Source organism: Muntiacus reevesi, chromosome X (assembly GCF_963930625.1).
Source record: "Muntiacus reevesi chromosome X, mMunRee1.1, whole genome shotgun sequence".
NCBI lineage: Eukaryota > Metazoa > Chordata > Mammalia > Artiodactyla > Cervidae > Muntiacus > Muntiacus reevesi.
In genome coordinates this window covers 52,229,956-52,253,452 of record NC_089271.1, presented here as the reverse complement: position 1 = coordinate 52,253,452, position 23,497 = coordinate 52,229,956, and the positions used below count along the sequence as shown (strand labels likewise).

Below are 23,497 nucleotides of genomic sequence, written 5' to 3'. Positions count from 1 at the left end.
CCCAAGCAAATTTTTAAAAAATCTTTTTGGTCACTGGCATGTGGGATCTTAGTTCCCCGACCAGGGATCAAACCTCACCCCCTGCATTGGCATCTCAGAGTTTAAACCACTAGACCACCAGAGAAGTCCAAGCCAAGCAATTTTTGAACACAGTATTTTGACTACTATCAGTTTAAAAACAAAAGGAACGGCATCATATTGAAGCAATGGTAGTCTTGTTAAACACAGTATTTTGACTAGAAACCAACAGAAATCTAAAGACAAAAGAAGCTGTAAAAAAGTATTGACCTCTAGTTGATAGATTTGTTTTTCATAGTCTTATGGGTAAGCAATCTGGAGTTAATGTGCATTATGATTACACAAATAAGTAAATTTATTGTGGACAGTGGGAGATAGGTTTCTTTCTGTTGGAGAAGAATATGAAAAGTGAGGAAACTAAAATGAATCTTGTGTGTTGTGCTAAAATGGAAGTTATTAGTAGTGTACTTATGTTTTTCAAGTACGTATACCTAAAAAATAAAAGGTATTTACCCCCATGGTCCAGTAGTTAAGACTCCTTGCTTCCACTGCAGAGGGTGCAGGTTCTATTCCTGGTCAGGAAACTAAGATCCCACATGCCACACGGCATGACCAAAAAAATAAAAATAAAAAATATATATACCTATAGCAAAATATGTAACTAGATATAATAGGTATGTGTGTATACATGAATTAGTCCATATACATGTATTTTTTAGCTCTGTACACTGAGAGGGCATAGAAAAAATTACACTCCAGTAGCAATGAACACTTTCTCAACTGGGGCTAAAAAGGAATAATGTTGAATCTGGAGCATCTTGTAATGCTAGAAAGCATGGAATTGCTTTAAAAAAAAATGATGGGGCCATATCAAAGGGACACAAAAATCAGCTTAAAGGAGCTTCCACTGGTCAAATCTGGGACAATTTGAGCGTCAAAGGAAATAATGACAGTGATTGATTATAATTTATGGAATAAAATAAGAATGAGTCTGTACAGATATAAACACATAAATGGGGAAGAAGAGAAAGCTCTTTCTTATAGTAGACTAGTAACTAACAAATATCAAAGGAATGTTGGTGTTAGGAAATCATTGATGGATGCTGAAGCCAATAGTTCAAAAATTTTATATCTAAAGACAGGATGATAAAGCAAAGGTGGCAAAATGTGAACAACTGATGAACCTGGTAGAAGGGTACAGGTAATTTCCTTATGGACTTTCCTGGTAGCTCAGACAGTAAAGGACTCGCCTGCAATTTGGGAGACCTGGGTTCAATCTCTGGATTGGTAAGATCTCCTGGAGGAAGGCATGGCAATCCACTCCAGTACTCTTGCCTGGAGAATCCCCATGGACAGAGGAGCCTGGTGGGCTACAGTCCATGGGGTTGCAAAAGGTCAGATAGGACTGAGTGACTAAGCACATTTCCTTATACCATTCTTGCTTTTCTGTAAGTTTAAAATGGCATAAAATCGCTTTTCTCCTCGCCCCACTAAAAAGAAAAAAAAGATAAATAAGGCATATCCTAGTACCAGATATGTTGCTGCTAAACATGCTTTCTAATTTTTTTCTTTCCCAAACAAAAACTACTGCTTGGGTGGCAGGGTTTGCAGCGGTGGCCGGTAAGCACAGAGACGTTTATAATGCATTTTATTTTTTTAATTATTATTATTTTTATTCTTTATAATGCATTTTAACACTTATTTGAATGTTCCTGATGTTTTGCTATCCTAGTTTTGTTTTTTAAGTGAAGCTCTCTCGTTTGATTCACTGCCATTCTTTCCTCACAGGTATTTTAAATTTATTGGTGACTGGGCCCTTTACCTAACAGTATCACGTTAAAAAAAAAAAAAAGCGTCAACTCTTTAAAAACAAACAAACAAAAAACACGCCAAGGGCTTCACGAGAGACGGGATTCCTGTTTTCGGGTCACTCGGAGGAGGGCCGGAACAAAACATGCGCACAGCTTCCGCTTTCATTTCCACTGTAAAGCCGACCATCTTCCTTAAAGGGGTACCGCGGAAGCGCGATTTTCGGTCGGCAAACACTTCCCTAGCGACGAGTCCCATGACACAGGAATGTTACAGTGTCGCATCACAATGAGTAGCCTAATGATAGCTCAAAAGCCAGATCTAATGACCTGGATTCTGGTAAAATACTAAACTGCAATTCACTTAACCGGCCAGTTTTTTTTTTTCTTGTCTCGGTTTCCAAAACGCTGAACTTCCGGAGGAGACTCCTCCTCCTCTATTCCTGCCCGGTGGTTTGGTCCGACCCAATTCTACTGACAGGAGAGACAAACCGCGTCGGCGCAGAAAGCTGGTGGGGGGGTGGGGGGGAGGAACATGGCGCAAGCTCTGTCTGAAGAGGAGTTTCAGCGGATGCAGGTACCGCTCGGCGGGGCAAAGACCAGCAGGCTAGGCGATGGGGGTGCGGGGAAGAGAGAGATTGTGCCACCGGCTTTGAGCAGGGGTTGGTTGGGATGGACCTTGAGTCTAAGGGTTTTGGAGAAGGGAAACTGAGGTTCCGAGTGGTGAGACTACTGGATTCCGAGAAACTGTTGGGCTCTCAGCGGTTGGATTCTGTTAGTCTTGTGGGTGGAAGAGAGAGTTCTAGCGTGGGTGATACTTTACTGAGACCTGGAGGGGACGAGATCTTTGGGCTCGTGTGGGAGACACCCTAGGTGGGCGATGATATTGCTGAGCTTTGAGGGAAGGAGATCCTGAGAAGGCGAAACCATTTTGCCTGGAGAGGAAGGAAGCGGGCGTTGAGTTGTTTGCGTCATGGTGGGGGGAGCCCTGGAGAGGGCAATACCATTACTTGTGGGAGGTAGACATTTTTGTGGGAGATACCACTATGCCAGGGCACTGGGAAAAGACCCCACATGTTGTCATTGTTTCTGGGAGGTGGAGCTTCTGTGCAAGGGGTGGTACCATTGGATGATTAGGGGTGATCCCATTAGGGCTGGGGTGATGAAGGCCCTGAGTGGGTAATACCATTAATCCTTGTTGGAGAGAGAACCAGAGGAGGTGAAAGAGTGATACCCCTGGACCACGTGGAGAGGAGATCACCGGGCTCTGGGAAGGTACCCTGACTGAGTATTCTGACCACTTGATTCTTTTGGTGGGACTCTGAGATGGGATGAAAGGCCAAAGGGGGCCCTTGTTGACTTAGTTCCTTTCTGGGGAAGATCATTGGATTTTGTGCGTGGGTAGAGTCAAGGGGGGAAACCCTGTGTAGGGTCTGTGGGAGGACAGGAGGAACTCCAAGTGAAGACAGATAATCCATTCGTCCTTGAATGAAGGAAACCAGTTGTCACTGTGTGAAGGACCCTGAGGGTGGAAGGGCAAGATAATTGAACCATAAAAGGGGAAGGCCCTTGTAACTTGTGCATAAGGGTTATTCCATGTGAGTAAGGGTAATCCACCTAACCCATCCAAGGCCTTGTGGGGGAAAAACCCTGAAGGGTATAGGTTCATCTCATTGGATCATGACTGGGGAGATCTTGAGGGGTGTAGGGGACCCTTCAGTGAGGAAGATTGATTCCATTAGTCATGAGTGAAGGGAGAACCATTGGATTCTGATGGATAGAGACTCTTAAGTGGGTGCCAGGGGTGTTCTCATTGGATCAGGAGGAGAGGATCCAGGAGTGGACAGGGGCAGGAAAGGTTGTATAGGGCCCAAGCCCTCTCCCCTTTAGCAGACCACCCAGGGATGGATTCTGGTGCCATGGGAGAGAGGGAAAGGTCCTGGTGCTGTAAGGGATGGTTGTTCTGGGAAGAACTGGCCTCAGTGCCCTGCAGTGCTGGTAGGTAGGGATATGCTGTTTGGAATGGCCCATACTTCACTTGTCCTCAATTCTTGAAAGGGATCTGGACATTTTGAGAGCCTTGCTTGTAGGGACCCCGGGCAGCCCCTTTTTACTCAGTGAAATTGGTCATAATACCAAGCCCTCTTCCCTTGGGAAAGAGGGAAGAAGGCAGTCTCCCGCCCCCTACTCGGGCCAAGAGGATAGACAGCACCTCTGATGGAAGACTGCAAAGTGTTTAGTGTGTTATGAGGCCAGCCAGGGTGAGGAGGTCGACTTCATCCTGTGGGCACGGAGAGTCGTGGAACACACAGAAACAAGAGATGGACTGGGTCAGCACTGTGGCATCGCCTGGGGTCATAGTTGGACTGAAAGGGGAGAGGTGGAGGCAGCAGGGAGATGGGCAAAGCTGGCCGTGGTCATAAGTAGAACTGATGAAGGTGGGACAGGGGCTGAGGAGTTGGACTCATTTGGGATGCAGCAGGCACAGGTCTTAAGAGTGACTCAAAAGGCACAAGAAGGGCAACAGGGTTTCTGGGGCTCAGAGTGTTGGTTCCCTCCTCATGAGGGTAGGGGGCACATTCCCGCCAGGTCATTTCCCTCCCTGCTTCCCTCTCAGGCTCAGCTACTAGAACTCCGGACAAACAACTACCAGCTTTCAGATGAACTACGCAAGAATGGTGTTGGTGAGCCAGGAGGGTCTCATTAGATGGGGGTGGCTCTGGGGGACAGAGGCTAAGGGGGAAAATACCTCAGAGGTCTGGCAGAAAGACCTTTCAGCTCCTTACCACTGACTGAAGCTGAGATTCCCTGCTTTCCCCACACCAGAACTCGCCAGTCTTCGACAGAAGGTTGCCTACCTGGATAAGGAGTTCAGCAAAGCTCAGAAGGTACCTCCTTCTACCTACTCACTTACCCAAGTTTCCCTGTAGCCATCTGACTCATTCATTTGTCCAATGAGCACCTGCAGTGAACCAGCATGTAACCTAATGTTACATGTTGTCATTAGTCATTCAGAAATTTCTCATGGAAGTCTCCTTTGTTTGGTAATTTTATTTAATTTTGTTTAATTTATTGTTTAATTTTAGTTTAATCAATTAATTCATTTTTAATTTCAACTACTTATTCAAAATACTCAAATCCATCAAGTAAGTCACCTTGACTCTGCCTTCTGTCCTCCACTCACATTCCTGCCTTGTGCTCCTAGTCCCCACCCCGTCCTGGTCCTGTTGGTAAAGTGAGACTAAACCTACCTCTTAGATCCTTTGAAGGTGAGATAGCATATAACCTGTCATGGCCCCTTAAGGCATTCAAGGCCCTCCTTTGTCTCTTTCTTCACTGCTCTGTCCCCAAGCATAGCACAATGTTATACATAATGTATGCTCCACAAACATTTGCTAAATGAAGGAATACAGAATGCAGAAAGTCTGGCAACCAGAAAGCTGGGCTTCTGTCTCTTTGATAGGGTGCTGATTTCCCAAACTGGCAGTGTCTTCAGCTGCCCAGCAGAGGAACAGCAGTTTCCATGGTTCTTTGGAGGGATCCACATAGATATGTTTGGACAGATGTAGCAATGAAGCCATAATTTCTGAGCCCAGAGATCCAGCCTGTGAAGGGTTAAATACTATGACCTGTGAAAAGCTCAAGAGCTTAGAGGAAAGGGTGTAAGCAGGGTGTTCCTCACTCACTCATTCCATTCCTTTGGGCTATAAATTGTTGTGTGAGTTCTGTGGTTATAGACACCCCCATCCCTCAACCCCTGTTATCATTGTGTCCCCTTGACATTTGCCACAATCTCTCCATACCCTAGTGAGGGAGTCCATCTCTGTTCACCTTATCTCTCTTCCCATCCCCCTCACCTTTAGGCACTGAGCAAGAGCAAGAAAGCTCAGGTAAGGGGACCCCTGGCGGGTAAATGTGTCTGGTAGACTGCCTTAGAGGGGATATTTCGGTATGCTGGGATCTCCTTGTACTGGCCTTTCTTTCTCTGTGTGTGCACTTGCATCTGTGACTACCTCTCAGCCATGTGTTTTTGTGTTTGTCTTTTGTGTTCCTGTTTTGTCTCTCTCTCTGTGTCTTTCTCCCTTTTTCTTTATCCTCCTCTCTGAGCCTCTCTCTGTCTCTTGTCTTCCTGTTCTTCTTGGATTCTTGTTTCTCTCTCCAACGTTCTCTTTGTCTTTCCCCCGCCTGTTCTTATCTCTGCCATTGTTTCATTTCTTCTTTCCCTTTCTTTGTCTCTCTTGACTCCTTTTTCCTTACTCCCCTGTTCCTCTCTCTTTTCCTGGTTCATTTCTTTCCCTGATCCCCTCTCTCTGTTACATTCTCCCTCTGTTGATCTCTTTGTTCCTGTCTCTCAATCGTCCAACCTCTTCTTTTTCTCTCTCTCCCCCTCCCCATCCTTCTCTCCTTTCTCTCTAACCTCCTTTCCCCATCTCTGTGTTTCCTTTCTCCCCAATTTCTATATACCCCTCTTTTCCTCTTATTCTCCTGTTTTTCTCTCCCTCCATATCTCCTCTTTTATTCCTCCTTATATCTCTCTTTCTCCTTGTATCCTGATTTCACCCATCTCATTCTCTGTACCCTGTGTTCTCCCCTCAATGTCATTTTCTCCATTTCTGTTTCTTTGCCCTATTGCCCCATCCTTTCTACCCCTGTTGGAGACCTGGCTTACATCTGCCACTGCAGGAAGTCGAGGGGCTGCTGAGTGAAAATGAGATGCTTCAGGCAAAGCTGCATAGCCAGGAGGAGGACTTCCGCTTGCAGAACAGCACGCTTATGGCCGAGTTCAGCAAGGTGCCGGTGCCCTGGATAATTGAGGGGGGCGCAAGGGGTAGGGACTACATGGGCTATGGCTGGAGGGCTGCTGAGGGTGGTTGGACAGAGGCTGGCCCTGACTCACTGTCCATGGTGCTGAAACACGGCCTGGAACTGTGTTGGGGGGCAGTGGTTTGACAGATGGGACCACTCACTGCTGGGATTAGAAGGCCGCAAGCCTTAATGTCAGCTGGTTCTTGACCAGGTCACTCCTTTTCTTTGAGCTTCAAGTCTCCTGGTGTATATTTTGGGGCTGGTGCTATGCAGCCCCAGGTTATTGGGGAGTCTTAGGTAAAATTCTTATGCTTAGTATGGGATGGAAAGATGTTTAAGCCGCTTCCCTTTTCTCTTCTAAGTTTTTAGTGTCTTTTAAGGGGAGAAGTGTCATGGCAACAAAACAGGTATTTCCAAGGTTCTACTTGAGAATGTAGGGCTCGAGACTTCAAAAAAGAAAACAAAGCAAAGTATGTTTGTATGCAGGTACGCAGTATGGAGTATGCAGGTATGCAGGTACGATACCAGAGGCAGTTTAGTAAGTAATAGTAAAGATCCAGAAGGCCTCGATTAAACTCTCAGCTCTGCCTTTTACTAACTGTAACCTTGAACAATTCACTTAAACTCCCTGTTTTTTGGTTCCCAGATGTTAAAATTGGAAAAGCTGATAATGACAGTACCTGCCTGGCAGGGCTTTTGTGCAAACTGAATCAATTAATGTCTGCAAACCACTTAGAACAGTCTTGCACATAGTATCAGCTTATGTAGGTGTTAGCCGCTGATAATACTCTTTTATTAGTTCATTTTCCCTCTAAAATATTTCTTCGAAAAAAAAATTTCTTGACTATGTAAAAGGTTTATATCTATCCTATGGACTTGCCCTGCCTTTAGCCCTTACCACCTATTACCTGCTCTATTCCCACAGTCTCCTTGCTGTCTCCTCACTTCCAGCTTCTTGTACCAGGCCTGGTCTGAAGAGTGTTCTGACCTGCAGGTCCTACCACATTGCTCCTTTCCACAGTGGGTCCTTGCCCCCCAAAATTCAGAACTCCTGGTGCTCACATAACAGCTGATATCATTGCCTCACTTTTCACTGCTTCCTTCCTCCAGCCTCAATGGTATCATGGTTCTTGCTGGGTGAGCTGGAGCAGTTATTCCTCCATAAATCCAGCTCGTGTTTCCCGGCACCTGCCCTGAGCTAGGCATTGGGCCAAGTATAGGACCTCCTTCACACCTCGCTCCTCCTCCTAGAAGCTAAAAGTGCTCATAGGGAGGCCTGAGTTCAAGGCCTGTCTCTGCCACTTATTTACCAAGATATTTCAGCTGAGTTGTTCCTTCAACAAATAGTTACTGAGCCCCCACTGTGTGCTCTGTGTTCTGGAAATAGTTGTGAGCAGTACAGAATAGTCCTCCTTCTTGAGTAGCTTATATTTCTGGGAGTGGAATGGGAGAAAAGATGATAATATAGTAGACAAATAATAGCACTGATAGCTGACAGATTGAATTTACTGTGTGCCAGGTCCTATTTGGGCTTCCCTCGTAGCTCAGTTGGTAAAGAATCTGCCTGCAATGCAGGAGACCTGGGTTTGATTCCTGGGTCAGGAAGATCCCCTGGAGAAGGAAATGGCTAACCACTCCAGTATTCTTGCCTGGAGAATCCCATGGACAGAGGAGCCTGGCAGGCTGCAGTCCATGGGTCGCAAGAGTCGGACACAACTTAGCGGCTAAACCACCACCAGGTCCTATTTATGGACTTGCCTGGTGGTTCAGACAGTAAAGAATCTGCCTGCAATGCAGGAGACATGGGTTTAATCCCTGAGTCGGGAAGATCCCCTGGAGAAGGGAATGGCAACCCACTCCAATATTCTTGCCTGGAGAATCCCATGGATGGAGGAACCTGGCGGGCTACAGTCCATGGGGTCACAAAGAGTCAGACACGACTAAACGAGTAGGTCCTATTTGTTGTGCTTTACATTATTCACTCGTTTAATTCTCTTGGCGAAACGATGAGATATCATTACTATCAGGAAAACTGAGTCCCAGAGAGATGAAAAAACTTGTGCCAAGATCAAATGCAGAGTAGAAATTCACATGCAAGCTGTCTGGCTTTGGAATCTCTACTTGTGACCCTATGTTATGAAATAAAATTTAATTGTGAATCACAATTTATGATCCAAAATTTTTCAGAGATGTAAGAAATTAAAATCATACTAGGTAAATTTAATTGCAGTTTGTGCTAAGTAAGAAAGAAGTGAACAAAATGCCATGCTAACAAGTATTATAGTTTTTGTGTTGGGGTCTATTACTTGAAAGGTGACGTTTTAGAAGAGCACTGGTGGTTGCAACAAAGCCAGTCATATGAAGAACTGGATGAAAGGAATGGTGTTCTGGGTAGAAAAGAAGCCAGTCAATAAAAATTCTCTGTAGGCCTCAGTATTCTCATCTGAAAATGGAGACAAAGGATCCTCTCAGGTCTACTGTCCAGTAGTTGAACAGGGGGCTGGCTTAGTTTGATTTGCATTGTATTCTTCTCCATGAGCTCTCCCAGGGCTAATGATAGGGAGCTGTGGGCAATACTGACCCTGGAAATGCTCTGAAAGCTGTCTGTGGTGCCTTGGCTCCCAGATGCAGACTGCTCCACAGAAGAGGGCTGGCAGTGGGGCCATCCATGATGTTGACATCTGGGACCAGCAACTTGTAGAGGAGCCTGAGGTCTTGAATTGTGACTGTGAGGTTGGGCGTGAGCAGGTGGAAAATTGTTCTCAGTATTCTCAAATCTTCTGTTACTCTTTCATTTCACAGCTGTGTGAATTTGAGGTTGTTTAACATCTGTGCCTCTACATCACAAGGGTGTTATGAGAACTAAATGAATTGTAAAGTACATGGACCAAGTGCTGTGTATATTTCAGCTAATGCTGTTCTGATTCTTTGCTTTTCTGCCACCTCACCTGTCCCCTGCTCAGCTCTGCAGCCAGATGGAACAGCTGGAGCGGGAGAACCAGCAACTGAAGGCTGGGGCTGCCAGGGCAGGGGCTGCCCAAGCTGGGAGCCTTGTGGATGGGGAGCTACTGAGACTGCAGGCGGAGAACACAGCCTTGCAGAAGAACGTGGCAGGTGTGTGGACACCCTGCTGGTAATGTGGGGACCTTGGGGCTTGAGTTAGGTGTTGTCTTCCCTCAGAGAAGGGACAGGCTTCAGAATCAGGTTTGGCCCTGCCATGAACCAGTGTATGAGTTTGGACAAGCCATTTTACCTCTCTGAGCCAAAGCTTTGTCATCTACCAAGTGCATGCACCTGGAAAATTGTAATAGAGATAAGAGGTGATAATCTTTCTGATTTAGCTCAGCACCTGATACCTAGCAGGTGTTACAGATTAGCAGCTTGACCATCAGAGGAGATGTTTGCTAAATGGAGAAAGGGAAGGAAGGAGCATTAGGAAGATTCTGAGCCCAAAGGAGATCTCCATTTAGCAAAGGAGATGTTTGCTAAATGGAGAAAGGGAAGGAAGGAGCATTAGGAAGATTCTGAGCCCAAGTTGTCAGTGGGGTCTGGGATGAAAGCTGAAAGAAAGCTTCATCGAGTGTGGGAGTGCTCTGATATGTGGACTTTTGGAGAGCAGCTTGGGCTTGTGGGGTGGTGGGTGGTAGGTTGGTGATCAGGAGGGAGACTTTGTAGAATGTGGCTGGGGTTAGAGGTTGTAGAAGGATTCAGCTGTAAGTGGAGGAGGGTGGGTATCACCATCACCTTGGAAGACTGGGTGGAGCTTTAGGATGGAATTGGGTCTTGGGAAACTAACTTGGGCTGATTTGATGGTAGATAGGATTTCTGTGGTTAGTGGGGCTTAAAAGATTTGTGAGAAGTGGGGGCTGAACCTTGATTTTGTAGGCTTGTGACCATTGGAGCAGGGTTTCTGCTACCTAAGGGGTTGAAAGCCAGTTCTCCCTCTATTTGAGGTGAGTCGGGGGTCTTCAAAGACTACCTCATCCATCATATGTCTTTTTTGCCCACTAGCCCTGCAGGAGCGCTATGGGAAAGAGGCTGGCAGGTCCCCAGCTGCCTGTGAGGGTGAAGGGGACCCCCCAGGGGTCTCAACTTCCCCTATCATGGCCCCCATGCCATTGGCAGAAGTGGAGCTGAAATGGGAAATGGAGAAGGAAGAAAAGAGATTGCTCTGGGAGCAACTGCAAGGCTTGGAGGTGAATCTGGGTCTGTTGGGGCTGGGGTGCCAGAAGGCAAGTGGATGCCCTAGCTCTGTCTGGTGATATCTGTGACATCACTGTCTTGTGGGCTGATGGATTAGGAGGGCAGGGAAAGGCACAGGCCCTACCTCCTGCCTTGCTGATAACAATTCCCTCCCTCATCCATTCTGGCAGACCTTGAAGCAGGCTGAAACATCCAGGCTGCAGGAAGAACTTGCTAAGGTGGGGCTGCTAAGCTTTCCCTGGACTTTGCCCTCACCCACTCCCCACCTGCCATGCTTCTGTTAGTAGGATAGAGGGGCAGAGTATCTTCTCAAAGCCCAATTTCATCATCTGTGAAATGCAAAGACACACATTTATGTCACAGATATGCTTTCAATATGATACGGGCTAATGTCCCTCTGTGTCTTGTGCTTGGCAGGTCCCATCCCATCCTTCTATGTCCTCCCAGCTCTACTTGTTCATTCATCTGTCCATCAATCTGTCCGTCCATCCATCCAAGCATTTATAGACTGCTGGCTCTTAGGAACTTGAGACCCAGTGGTGAGGCAGCTAATTATGATCCTGCTTTCCAGGACTCCCAGCCTAGCCATTCTATGATGTGGCCATCAGTCAATAGATTGGGGGCATATGCTGGGCTTTGGAGCCAAAGGAGCTGGGTACAGGTCACATTTTTGCTGCTGACCAGCTGCCCAACCAAATTACTTAACCCTTCTGAGACTCCATTTCCCCATTTGTAAAGCTAGTAGTGTTCACTTCTCAGGACAGTTTTGAGGATTCCATGAAGTAACGTAAGTTAATCCCAGTTTCCAGAAGGGCCTTAGTGGAAAATGTCTGTAAACATGAAATTACTTTTTGTCTTTATTAATATTATTCTCATCGTTATCACTTGTCTGTAACCCCTTCCCCAACCCCAGCTCTCCGAGAAACTGAAAAAGAAACAAGAAAGGTAAATTTCTTTTTTCCAGAACTGGGGGGGGGGGGGTTTCGGGGGACTAGGGAGGAGCTTGACTAGTGGAACTGATCCATATACATCTATCTTTCTGTGCCAAGTTTTTGCCGTCTGCAGACAGAAAAGGAGACACTATTCAATGACAGCCGGTAACTACCAGGGTTGGGGATATTGGTGGATAATATGGTAGTGCCCAGCATGATTAACCGAAGATCCTGGGGCCAAACTGGGAGACTGGGCCTCGGGCTGTGATCAGCGTGCCCCCCCTTCCACCAATCACCCCCAGGAACAAGATTGAGGAGTTACAACAGCGGAAGGAGGCTGATCTCAAAGCCCAGTTGGCTCGAACTCAAAAGCTGCAGCAGGAACTCGAGGCTGCCAATCAGGTGAGGGGCTGGTTTCTGAGATCACTGGGACGGGGACGGGCCTGCAAGTCTGGGGAACTCTGAGGTCCATGGAGACTAGCTGGGGAGTCTGATAGTTCCTGTGTTAGAAATATAAGGACTGAATGGGTCCTGGACCCCTTAGGAGCTAAGAAAATGGAAACTGGGGAACCCTGAGAGCCCTAGGGGTTGGGCTAGGACTCTGCATGCATCAAAAATCTCAGAGGGAAAAAAAAAATCTCAGAGGGGCTGAGGACTGGGGGGCCTGTGTGCCACAAGTGTAGATGAATCTGAATTGCTGGGGTATTAGAGACAGGAATCTGAAGAAATCTGTGGTCACTGGACTGGGACCAGGAGTTGGAGTGAGTCTGAACTCTCCGGAGACTGGGTAACTTTTAGAACTATGGACCCAGCTAGGCCTGGAGGCTGAGTGCATTTGAAACCCTCAGAACTTGGGATCTGGTTTGAGTCTTGAGACACCTAGGAATTTGGATCATGGAATCTGGGTGGTCCTGAGAATCCTGGGGATTGTGGATAAAAAACTGGTGAGTCTGAAACATCCAGAGATTGGAGCAAAAGTCTGGGGTGGTTTGAGGCTCCTAAGGGTGGGGGGCTGGGTGACTTTAAAGTCTCTAGGCTTCCCTTTAGAGTGAATGTGTCTGAGGTTCCTTGGACTGGGGGATATAGTGGCTGTGGGTCTAAGGCCCCTCAGAGCTGGGGACAGAAGTCTAGATAAAGCTGGGTCTTCAGTTAGCAGGATCTGAAGATCCCCAGAGACTGGGGGCGGGAGTGGCAGGTGAGGTGTCGGTCTGAGACCTCACCAGGAGCTGGAAGCTATGCAGTTGTATCAGTTTGAAACCTGAAGGATCTGGGGCTGTAAGTTTGGGTGGATCAGAGACTCTTGGGGACTAGGGACATGGGAGTTGCATGTGTCTAAAACCCCTTGGGGTTGGAGTCAGGAGTCTGGATGAAGCTGTAGTCCCTGGGAATTGAGTGTGTCTGAGAATCCTGATGCCCCTGTGCTGGACTTTGGGTCAACGTGAGACCTCTCATGGTTGGGGGCTGAGTGAATTTGAGATTCCCTAGGACTGTAGGTGTTTTCTGAGGTGCTTAGGACTGGGATGTATACAGGGGTGTGTGAAGCCCCCGGGGATAATGACCTAGAGTGTGGGTGAGCCTGAGATCGCTGATAGCTGGGTAGCCTCAGACCCTCAAGTGCTGGCAACATGCTTCCCCCTCCCATAGAGGAGGTCTGTATGATACGTACCCCGGGGGAGGCTGAGGTCTGGAATGGACTCCCCTGACCTGGTCCCCACAGAGCTTGGCAGAGCTGAGAGATCAGCGGCAAGGGGAGCGCCTGGAGCATGCAGCAGCTCTTCGAGCCCTACAGGATCAGGTATATTGTACTGAGCGGGCTTGGGGAGGTGGGGGTGAGGGCAGGTTCAGTGGGTATTGTGCAGGCAGGCAAGGCCCCAGGGGTCCTGCTCCCCCTGGTCGAGGTTCTTGTGGGTGTGTGTATGTGTGTCCTTTCTTTCTTGGCTGCGGGTAGGTCCTGTCTTCTGGTTCTGGACCCACTCTCACTTGTTGTGGGGTGGGGCCAGGTGTCCCTTCAGAGTGCAGATGCGCAGGAACAAGTGGAAGGACTTTTGACTGAGAATAATGCTCTGAGAACTAGCCTGGCTGCCCTGGAGCAGGTACAGGACACATGGGAGCCCATGCTGATCCCCCCTTAGTTCCCCCATCTCCCTCTGCTTGTGATCCACATTGGGGTAGGGTCACCTGGACTTCATGCTGTTCTCCTGCCTCTGCTTTTATTTCATTCTCAGCTTCTTTCTCTCGACTTCCACCCCTCTTCTCTCTGGTCCCCCATCTCTGCTTTTCTTACATTCTAGTTTCTCATCGGTAAAAAGCCAAGAAGTGTACTAATCTTAAGTGTACACTCAGTGAATTGTCCCTGTGTGTATATTTCTCTATCTCCGTGTAACCAGCACCCAGAGGAAGATAGAGAGCATTTTCAACATCCCAGAGGCCCCTATTACCTCTTTTCAGTCAGTACTTCCCAGAAGTAAGCACTTCTCTGACCTTTAGCAACATAGATTAGTTTTGTTTGTTCTTCAACTTCATGTAAATGGAATCAGACCCCCAATCTTATGTCTGGCCTCTTTCTTGAAGCATTCTATCTGTGAGGTTTATCCATATGTAGCACTAATCTCTTCTGCTATCTCTGTGTACTATTTCATTGTATGAATATACCACATTTGTCCAATCTCCTCTTGATCACTTTGATTGATTTTCTCTTTGAAATTCTCTCCTCCTGGCTGTCTTTTCACCTCTCTCCCTGTCTCCTTGGGAACATTTCGCGACTGGCCCCTGGGGCCTCTTTCACTCCACTCTCATTACCACCATTCTCTCCAGATCCAAACAGCAAAGACCCAAGAACTGAATATGCTCCGGGAACAAACTGCTGGACTGACAGCTGAGTTGCAGCAGTGGCAGACTCAGTATGAGGATCTCATGGGACAGAAAGATGACCTGAACTGCCAGCTCCAGGTGACACCTCTGGCTTGCACCTGTCTCCACCTAGTTCCCTAGTTCTGGCTCAGTGGAACTTCCCATGGGGTGCGGTGGGAAGACCTGGAGTCAGACAGACCTGGGTTCCAGTATGACTGCCGAGCTTATTAGCACCTGTGTGTCCCAGACCAAGTCATTTCACTCGAGATTGAGCCTCTTCAGTTAGTTAGGATAGCCAATCTGATTCCATAATAGAAACCAGAATAATGGTGGGAGAATAAATGCTGAGGAGCAGCTAGGGATCTCTGCATGTTTCTAATCTAGAAACGGAGAGACCATCACTCACTTGACCAGATGTGTCCTGGATGACCAGCACCTCCTGGGGGCTCTTTATCAAACTCACTCCCTTTGTCTCTGCATTAGGAGTCATCGCGGGCCAATAGTCGACTGCTGGAACAACTCCAGGAACTTGGGCAGGAGAAGGAGCAATTGATCCAGGAACTACAGGAGGCTCGGAAGGTGGGCAACACTGAGGGGGTAGCCCAGACTGCAGAGGCACAGGTGATGTGGGCCAACCCAAGGGAATGGGAGGGGGCAGAAAGTAGCCAGTTCTATGAGGAGGGGTAGGTGGCTTAGCCTGGTCAGTGAGGCTGGGGAAGAGGTGCACTTTGGCTTGTTCCTTTGCCCTTGTTTGGTTTTGGAGAGGAGGTTGACTGGCGTCCTCCTGCCTGGCCACCAGAGTGCTGAGAAGCGGAAGGCCATGTTGGATGAGCTGGCCATGGAGACACTGCAGGAGAAATCCCAGCACAAGGAAGAGCTGGGAGCAGTGCGACTACGGCATGAGAAGGAGGTGCTGGGAGTGCGGGCCCGCTACGAGCGTGAGCTCCGTGAGCTGCACGAAGACAAGAAGCGGCAGGAGGAGGAGCTGCGTGGGCAGATCCGTGAGGAGAAGGTGGGTGGGTAGGTGATGGTGGTCTTCTGTCTCTAAAACCTGGGGAGCAAAGCACTGCTGATGGGTCAGGGGGTGGCATGGGTGAGGTTCCCACTTCTCCACTTGGCCCATGGTGGCTGGCTCTCTCACAGGCTCGAACTCGGGAACTGGAGACTCTTCAGCAGACGGTAGAAGAACTTCAAGCTCAGGTACACTCTATGGATGGAGCCAAGGGCTGGTTTGAACGGCGCTTGAAGGAGGCTGAGGTGAGTTGGTGCCTGGGGATGCTCAGAGGCTGGTTGGGAGGGTACCCATGGCAAACCAGGGGACCAGGAGTGGTCAGGCCCTGGAAGTTTCTGAGATGCTCTGGACTTGAGCATCCTCACTGCACTCCTGGGTCAGCGGCACCCCTCTGGAGGGGACTGGGGCATGGTCATCAATCAGTAGGGCAGAATGTCAGCTGTGCAAATTTGAAAAGGCACCTCTTTCTTCTTACACTGTACTTCTGTCAGGAATTTATTGTAATACAATCATTCTACTTTTGTTCCAAGCAGAACTTTTACTTCCATTTTCTGGAAAACTGATGATAGTACGTAAGAGGCTGTGTTACATGGCAGTGAAGAACATACATGTTGGAGCCAGTTGTTTGCCTGGGTTTGAATCCTGGCTAGGCTGCTTTATATTATAGCTGTGTGACCTTGGACAAGTTATTTACTTCTCTGTGGCCAGTTTTCAACATCCATAAAAAAATGATAGTGATAGTACTTGCTGTCTAGGTACTATGGGAGGGTTCTATAAAATGAGGTAATATATATAAAGTCCCAGGTGGCGCTAACGGTAAAAAACTTGCCTGCCAATGCAGGAAACGAAAAAGATGTGGGTTTGATCCTTGAGTCAGGAAGATCCCCTGGAGGAGGAAATGGCAACCTAGTCCAGTATTCTTTCCAGGAGAATCCCATGGACAGAGTAGCCAGGTGGGCTAGAGTCCATGGGACTACAAAGAGTTGGACATGACTGAAGCGACTTAGCACACACAGCATTCCTGGCGCGCAGTAGTGCTATGTTATGTTTTATTAAATAAGATATAAATGCAGATGTTGGTCCTCGATGTGACACTTCTGCATCCAGTGTTCCCTGTGGGAGTATCTTCTCTGCACACCCAGGGGCCCACTGCAATCCCTTACCCTCCTCACTGGGCGTGATGTTCTTTTGGGGTCTGTGGTCAGACCTGGGACTTGTCTTGTAGGAATCTCTGCAGCAGCAGCAGCAGGAACAAGAGGAAGCCCTCAGGCAGTGTCGGGAGCAGCACGCCAGTGAGCTGAAGGTGCCTATTGTATGATAGCATTCCTCTCTGGTGGGAGGATGGAGGTTTCCCAGGCCTTGGCTTGAGCTGCCCTCTGCTTTGCAGAGCAAGGAGGAGGAGCTACAGGGTGTGCAGGAGCAGCTCCGACAGGCCCAGGAGGAGCGGGACTGTCACCTGAAGACCATCAACAGCCTGAAGCAGGTCCCTGGTCCCTCCTGAGCCCTTGAAACACCCTAGGCCTCAGCATGCAGTAGTGGGGCAGGGAGGGAGCACACTACAGGCAGCCATGCTGACGCCCACAGCCATGCTGTCTCTCTCCCACAGGAAGTGAAGGACACAGTGGATGGGCAGCGAATCCTGGAAAAGAAGGGCAGTGCCGCGGTATGACAGCACATGCTTGGGAGGTGTTCACGCATGGCCCACTCCTGTGCTGTGGTAGCCCCACCTGTGGGCCCACCAGGCCTCAGCCCCCCTCTTTCCCCCTTTCCCCACAGCTCAAGGACCTCAAACGGCAGCTGCACCTAGAGCGGAAACGGGCAGATAAACTGCAGGAGCGGCTGCAAGACATCCTCACGAACAGCAAGAGCCGCTCAGGTGAAGGGCCCAGAGCACAGGGGAGGCTGAGGTGTGGGGAGGCAGAGCCTGGGCCTGAAGGCTGGAGCTGCTTCCTGTACTTTATTCTGTAGGGCACTCCTGTGTCTTCTGTCCCTCTTGAACTTTGTCTTTTACCCTTTCTCTGCATCTCTCCCTCCTCTGTTTCTCTCTCTCTGCATTCTCTCTCTGGGCTCTCTCTCCTTTTTGCTGTGTCTCTTCTGTTTCTATCTCTCTGCCTCCTCATTTCATCTCTCTCTATCTGCCTTTCTCTCCCAGATTTCCCTCTCTAGTTCTCTGTTTTTCTCATCCTGCTCTTTTCTTCTCTCTGTTCCTTTGTCTCTCTCCCTCCTCGGTCTCTCTCATCTGTCTTTGTCTCTGTTTGTCTCCTCACTACCCTTCAGACACTCCCACACCTCACCTAGTGTCTCTCAGTCTGTTGTGTTCATTCTCTCATTCTGTAAATATGGACTGAGCCCTCACACTCACATCTGGGGTCCCTAATAGGAACCTCCCCACCCTAAGTCTCAGTCCTCCAGGAGTTTCCCATTGAGCTGGGGAGACAGACTTACAATCAGGTAGCAGCACTACTATGTGATCATTATGCAGTTAAAATCTACATTATTTCTACCACTTAAGGTAGAAAATAAAACAGAAAAAATTTGAGTTGCCTCAGACTGCTTTTTTTTTTAAATAAAAGAAATGACCTAAAACTATGTTTAAATAAATAAGTTGCAGTGATAGCTCTGGTGCATTTCCTGTATCACAAGTGAAAGAAAACTTGCTGCCTGTCCCTCCCCAGCCACCCTGCTCTTGCTGGAGATCCTTGGCTTGTAGTGTCAGCCCCACTCCCTGACACTCAGAAGCAGCTGCAGGAACAGAGGCACATGTTTAGTGGCTGTGTTTCAAGTGATTTGTCAAAAATGGGTGTATTTCTCACCAAATCACTGTCTCGCTGAGGCATTCAGTCTCCTGAAGTTACCTCTCTTTATAAGGGAGGACTTTTATTTCTTTTCTGTTGCAAGTTGGTGTACAAATCAACAAACAGATTCAAACTGTGTGCCATACATTCTGTTTGTCCACTAGATGAAGATTTAGGTGTATGCCTATGAGTCTATCGTCATCTTTTCTCTCTGTGTCACTACTCTGACTTGTGTCTTAAACCAGCATCTCTATTAGCTTCTATCATCTGCTCTAGCTTGCTGTCTGTCTGGGGTCTTCTCTCTGCACATATGGGTGCCCCGATGCCCTCTCCAGCTATCTGTACCTTGAGTCTGAGTGCAAACGTCAATTTATGCCCATTTGTGACTGCATCACGTCTTTCTCCCCATCTTCACCTTTTTTTCACTTCTGGTGTGTGTTTGCCTAGAGAAACAGCTCTTTTTTCTGTTTCTGCTTTTCTCTACCCTACTGTCTGCATCATGCCTGAGTGTCTCTTTGCCTCTCTCCATCTCTGTCAAATCTGTTTCTGCCTCTTCCTGCCCTGGGACCCTGGGGGATTGGGGCTCAGATTTCTCTTCCTTCTCTGCCCAGGGCTCGAGGAGTTGGTTCTCTCAGAGATGAACTCACCAAGCCGGACCCAGACTGGGGACAGCAGTAGCGTTTCCTCCTTCAGCTACCGCGAGATCTTGCGGGAGAAGGAGAGCTCAACTGTTCCAGCGAGGGTAAGGGGCAGGGAAGAACCTACAGCCCCAGCTTCTACCCAAATTCTGGGTCCTCCTTTTTCCCTTACCTGCTGCTATCTTCTACTCTGGGCCCAGCACACACATCTTCTTGTCAAGTTTTCCTCAAGCTCACAAACTTGGATTCAGATTGCTAAATGGAGGATGAACAAATTATCTTCTCTGACCCTGTTTCATCATCTCTGGGCTAATTCTACTTTTCCTGGTGCCATAAAATATGTGGCTCATAGTAGGTCCATTATCCATGTAGGAGATCCTTTTTTTTCCCATTTCATAGTTATCATTTATTATTGTTGTCTATGTCAGCGTCCTTGCCAGACCCTTATATTTGGAAATAACCTTTTTATCATTCTATAAGTAGTTTGTGTGCATTGTAGAGGGGCTTCCTGGGTGGCTCAGTGGTAAAGAATCCACCTGCAATGCAGGAGACACAGGAGACCCAGGTTTGATCCCTGGGTTGGGAAGATCCCCTTGAGGAGGGCACGGCAACCCACTCCAGTATTCTTGCCTAGAGAATCCCTTGGATAGAGGAGCCTGGTGGGCTATAGTCCATAGGGTCACAAAGAGTTGGATATGACTGAAGCAACTGAGCATGCATGCACATACATTGTAGAAAAATTGAAAAAACACAGCAAAGATTTTTTTTAAATTCAAGGAAATCACATCTTTACCATCCAGAGATCACCACTATAAATTCTTAGTTCATACCCTTCTAGACCCCTCTCTTTTTTTAAACTTAAATAAGATTGCAAGTAACCAACTGATCTCTACCATCCTAATTGGTAAATGTTCAAGTGATGTGGGTTTGATCCCTGGATCAGGAAGATCCCCTGGAAGAGGAAATGTCTACCCACTCCAGTATTCTTGCCTGGAGAATTCCATGGACAGAGGAGCCTGACGGGCTACATTCCATGGGATTGCAAAGAGTCGGACACAACTGAGCACGCACAGATCTTCTGTAGTACTTTGACCTTAATCAGATTTCTCTAGTTGGTCCCAAAATGTCCTTTATTGCTGGTCTTATGAAAACCAGCATTCAATTTTGAGCACATTTGGTGCATCTGGTTGCTTTATGTCCCTTAAATCTCTTGAATCGAGTGTGATCCCTCATTTTCATGACATCAACCTGTAGAGGAGACCAGCCCAGTTAACCTGCAGAAAGTGTCCCACCTTTAGGATTTTCCTGTGGGCTTCCTGGTGGTGTCATTTAGTTTGTTCTCTCCCCTGATTCTCCTGCCAACTGGGAGAACTCAGGGGCCCCAGGCTCTCCCTTCATGATCTCAATAAGTCTATACTGTGTCTGGTGTGATGGTTCCTCTCTCCCTCTTTAGGCAAAGGGGGATCCAGAGTCTCTGAGGGTGCCAAGACTTGTCTATAGTTTGTCTGCAGCCCCAGTTGCAGAGCCCACCCCCGGCTTGGTTCTCCTCAGTCCCAGATCTTATCTGGGGTGACAGTGCTGAGCCTGGGCTGGCCTCTCCCCCACTCTTCCCTGCAGTCCTTATCCAGCAGCCCTCAGGCCCAGCCCCCACGGCCAGCAGAGCTGTCAGATGAGGAAGTGGCTGAGCTCTTTCAGCGCCTGGCAGAGATGCAGCAGGAGAAATGGATGCTGGAGGAGAAGGTGCCATCTGCTTGCTTGTCCCTGCTTGGCCTGCCTTGGCAAGGAGGCTGGGGTGGCAGGAGTTGGGGGTGGAGATGGGGCAGTATCTGGCCAGGCCCCTCCTCCTGGGTGAACATGCTGCAGTTTAGGGTCTGAGGTGGGCTGGGCCACCCTGCAGGTGAAGCACCTGGAGGTGAGCAGTGCATCCATGGCAGAGGACCTCTGCCGGAAGAGTGCCATCATTGAGACCTACGTCATGGACAGCCGGATTGGTTAGTGCTCCCTCCCCAGCCCTCACCCCTCATTCAGCCCCTCACCTGCTCCTGCCTTCCCTGCCATCCAGAGCTGTGGCCTCTCTCTTCTGATGGAAATCACCAAAGTTATTGCAAAGACCACAGGTGGTGGAGGGGGGAGCCAGGCAGGCCAGGACCTTACTGCCTTCCTCTCTACCCCATCTCTCTTCTCGGTTCCTCCCTCTTGTCTGAGGCTCTGTCATCTCTCCACCCTCCTATCTTGAGTGTCTTTCCTTCCCATTTTCCTTTCTCCTCCCTGTGTTTCTTCCCCTGCTTTCTTTCCCTTCTCTTCTTTCTGCCTCATCTCCGCCCCCCCTTCATTGTGGCTCACTGTTCCTACTGCCTGTCTAGATGGTTCCATCTCTGGATGCATAACCTTTTTAGGGTCCTTCCCTCCTCCCTGCTCTTCCTCCCCTCTCCTCCTCTCTCCTCTTCCTTCCCCCACCCCCATCTTTGTTTCTTTTGTCCCTTTCTTTCAGACTTTCTCCTCTGCCTGTTTTATTAAACCTTAATCAGAACAATACCACTTGACATGTGCTGAGAGCTGACTGTGTTGCACACAGTCATAGGCATTTTTGCATGTGTTCAGAACAATACCACTTGACATGTGCTGAGAGCTGACTGTGTTGCACACAGTCATAGGCATTTTTGCATGTGTTAGTTCTTGTCCTGATTTCTCAGGGCTGCACAGCTAGTAAATGAAACCAGGGTTTCACATGGCAAAGCCTCTGCCCCTCCATTAGGTTTCTCCACCCATTCTTCTCCCCCACTCCCTGTTTCCCTCTTTCCTGTTCTGTCTCTGTCCGTCTTGGCCGAGGGGTGGTTCTTAGCTTGGGTCCTTGCAGATGTATCTGTGGCAGCAGGCCACACAGACCGCAGCGGGCTGGGCAGCGTCCTGAGAGACCTAGTGAAGCCAGGTGACGAGAACCTTCGGGAGATGAACAAGAAGCTACAGAACATGCTGGAAGAGCAGTTGACCAAGAATATGCATTTGCACAAGGCAAGTGTGGCCTACCAGCCTACCCCTTTGTCTAGCGACGCAGCCCCTGGGTCATCTGCCAGTTCCCCCTTCACCCACCCCATTCACCATGTGCTCCTTCCCCCTCGTCTTCCCATCATCCAGTTAATGTATTCACTCTCAGTTTTAGTCTTTCACTCTTCCTTCTGTCCTTGTATCCACGCATTCATCCAGTCATACACATTCAGCCACTCTCCCATCAACCCACCAACTATTTGCCCATCTCCCTTGCTACCTGTCTAATCATCTGCACATGTCTTTGCATCCATTTCCTGACATCTCTCTTTCTCTCTCACCTAATCATCAATCACCCCTTGTCTTACCTTTTACCCACCTGCTCAGCAATCTGCCTGCCCACCTGTTGTCCTCCATCTGTCCTCTGAACAGTTCATCTGTCCACCTATTTGCCTACCATGGATCTCCCATGCATCCACCTATGTGTCCACTCACCCACCCTGCCATCCAAGTATTTTCCCATCTCAGGGTAAGTCAGAAAGGATAAAGGTCCAGCCCCTACCTCAGAGAAGCAAGCTCACTGTTTAGTAGACAGGAAGGTGGTGGGGATAGGGGTACAGCAGATGATCCACTCCCATGTCCATATCCCTGGCTCTAGGCACCCCTCACCCCCTCACACACACCTTTCCTGAGCCCAGCCCACTGCTGGGAGCTCTGGGACTTCTTCAAATACCTTCTTGTCTCAAGCTAGACATATCTGGAAATCGAGGGGATGAGATGAATGACACCCAGCCTTGGTGAGGGTGCCATTGCCTGCCACCTTCTCTGACCCTTGATGGCTCCTTTGTTTCTTAGGACATGGAAGTTCTGTCCCAGGAAATTGTGCGGCTCAGCAAGGAGTGTGTGGGGTCCCCCGACCCCGACCTAGAACCAGGAGAAGCCAGCTAAAGACCTGCAGGCTGCACCCACTCCCTTTCTTCCCTGGCTCCCAGGACACCATTCCCTTGGGCTTTGGTGGGAAAATGGGGGCTGGGGCCAATATCAAATAGGTTGGGAGACTGGACATTAAAGGGGTTGGAGGCCTGATGGCTGGTGTCAGTGACCCTGTCTTAGGGCTGAGGCCCCTGGGGAGTGGGGAATCCTGAGGGGAGGGGCAGGGTTTTCTCTTCCTCCTTAGTCCTGGCTCCCAGGGGCCTTTGCCTTCATCTCTGCATGAGCTCTCCCTCCAAGAGACCAACTCTTTTTATTTAATTTTATTTTTTAATTTATGTCTGGAAGCCTGGCTACTCTGCATTTGGGATTGGGGATGTTGGGTGGGGCATGGTCCATGTTCAGCATTCTAGCAATGTGTGTGTGTGTAAAGGCTGTGCAGCCAAAATACCATCTGGCCAGATGGGCCCACCCACTCAATGTCTGCTCTGATTCTTTCCAACTATGAGGGATGTGCTTA

General features: G+C 48.6%; 1 protein-coding gene across 4 annotated transcripts; it reads left to right on the top strand.

The window, feature by feature from the left end:
• The first annotated feature begins 2,076 nt into the window (after nt 1–2,076).
• GRIPAP1 (GRIP1 associated protein 1) lies at nt 2,077–23,450 on the top strand. 4 transcript variants are annotated; one of them, XR_010660427.1, is made up of 26 exons: nt 2,077–2,403; nt 4,444–4,510; nt 4,653–4,714; nt 5,690–5,716; nt 6,510–6,617; nt 9,596–9,746; nt 10,644–10,828; nt 11,006–11,053; nt 11,749–11,780; nt 11,885–11,932; nt 12,070–12,169; nt 13,485–13,562; nt 13,768–13,860; nt 14,582–14,716; nt 15,101–15,196; nt 15,417–15,629; nt 15,761–15,874; nt 16,855–16,932; nt 17,017–17,112; nt 17,236–17,292; nt 17,406–17,505; nt 19,036–19,166; nt 20,680–20,802; nt 20,960–21,053; nt 21,426–21,643; nt 21,717–21,911. XR_010660427.1 is itself a non-coding variant. In XM_065915841.1 (26 exons), exons 1-26 carry the CDS (start codon nt 2,362–2,364, stop codon nt 22,993–22,995), a joined length of 2,526 nt encoding a protein of 841 aa, XP_065771913.1. In that variant the 5' UTR covers nt 2,085–2,361; the 3' UTR covers nt 22,996–23,450. The 4 variants fall into 4 exon arrangements, 3 of the variants coding, with proteins under 3 accessions (XP_065771915.1, XP_065771914.1, XP_065771913.1); XM_065915841.1 differs by lacking the exons at nt 21,426–21,643; nt 21,717–21,911 and adding exons at nt 21,920–22,074; nt 22,903–23,450 and having other exon boundaries at nt 2,085–2,403; XM_065915843.1 differs by having other exon boundaries at nt 21,426–21,911.
• Nucleotides 23,451–23,497: the final 47 nt, after the last annotated feature.

Coding starts and splice junctions, on each gene's coding strand:
- GRIPAP1 (XM_065915841.1), top strand. CDS start 2,362: ATGGCGCAAGCTCTGTCTGAAGAGGAGTTTCAGCGGATGCAG. Junction 6,618..9,595: donor TTATGGCCGAGTTCAGCAAG/GTGCCGGTGCCC, acceptor TCCCCTGCTCAG/CTCTGCAGCCAGATGGAACA. Junction 11,054..11,748: donor TGCAGGAAGAACTTGCTAAG/GTGGGGCTGCTA, acceptor CCCCAACCCCAG/CTCTCCGAGAAACTGAAAAA.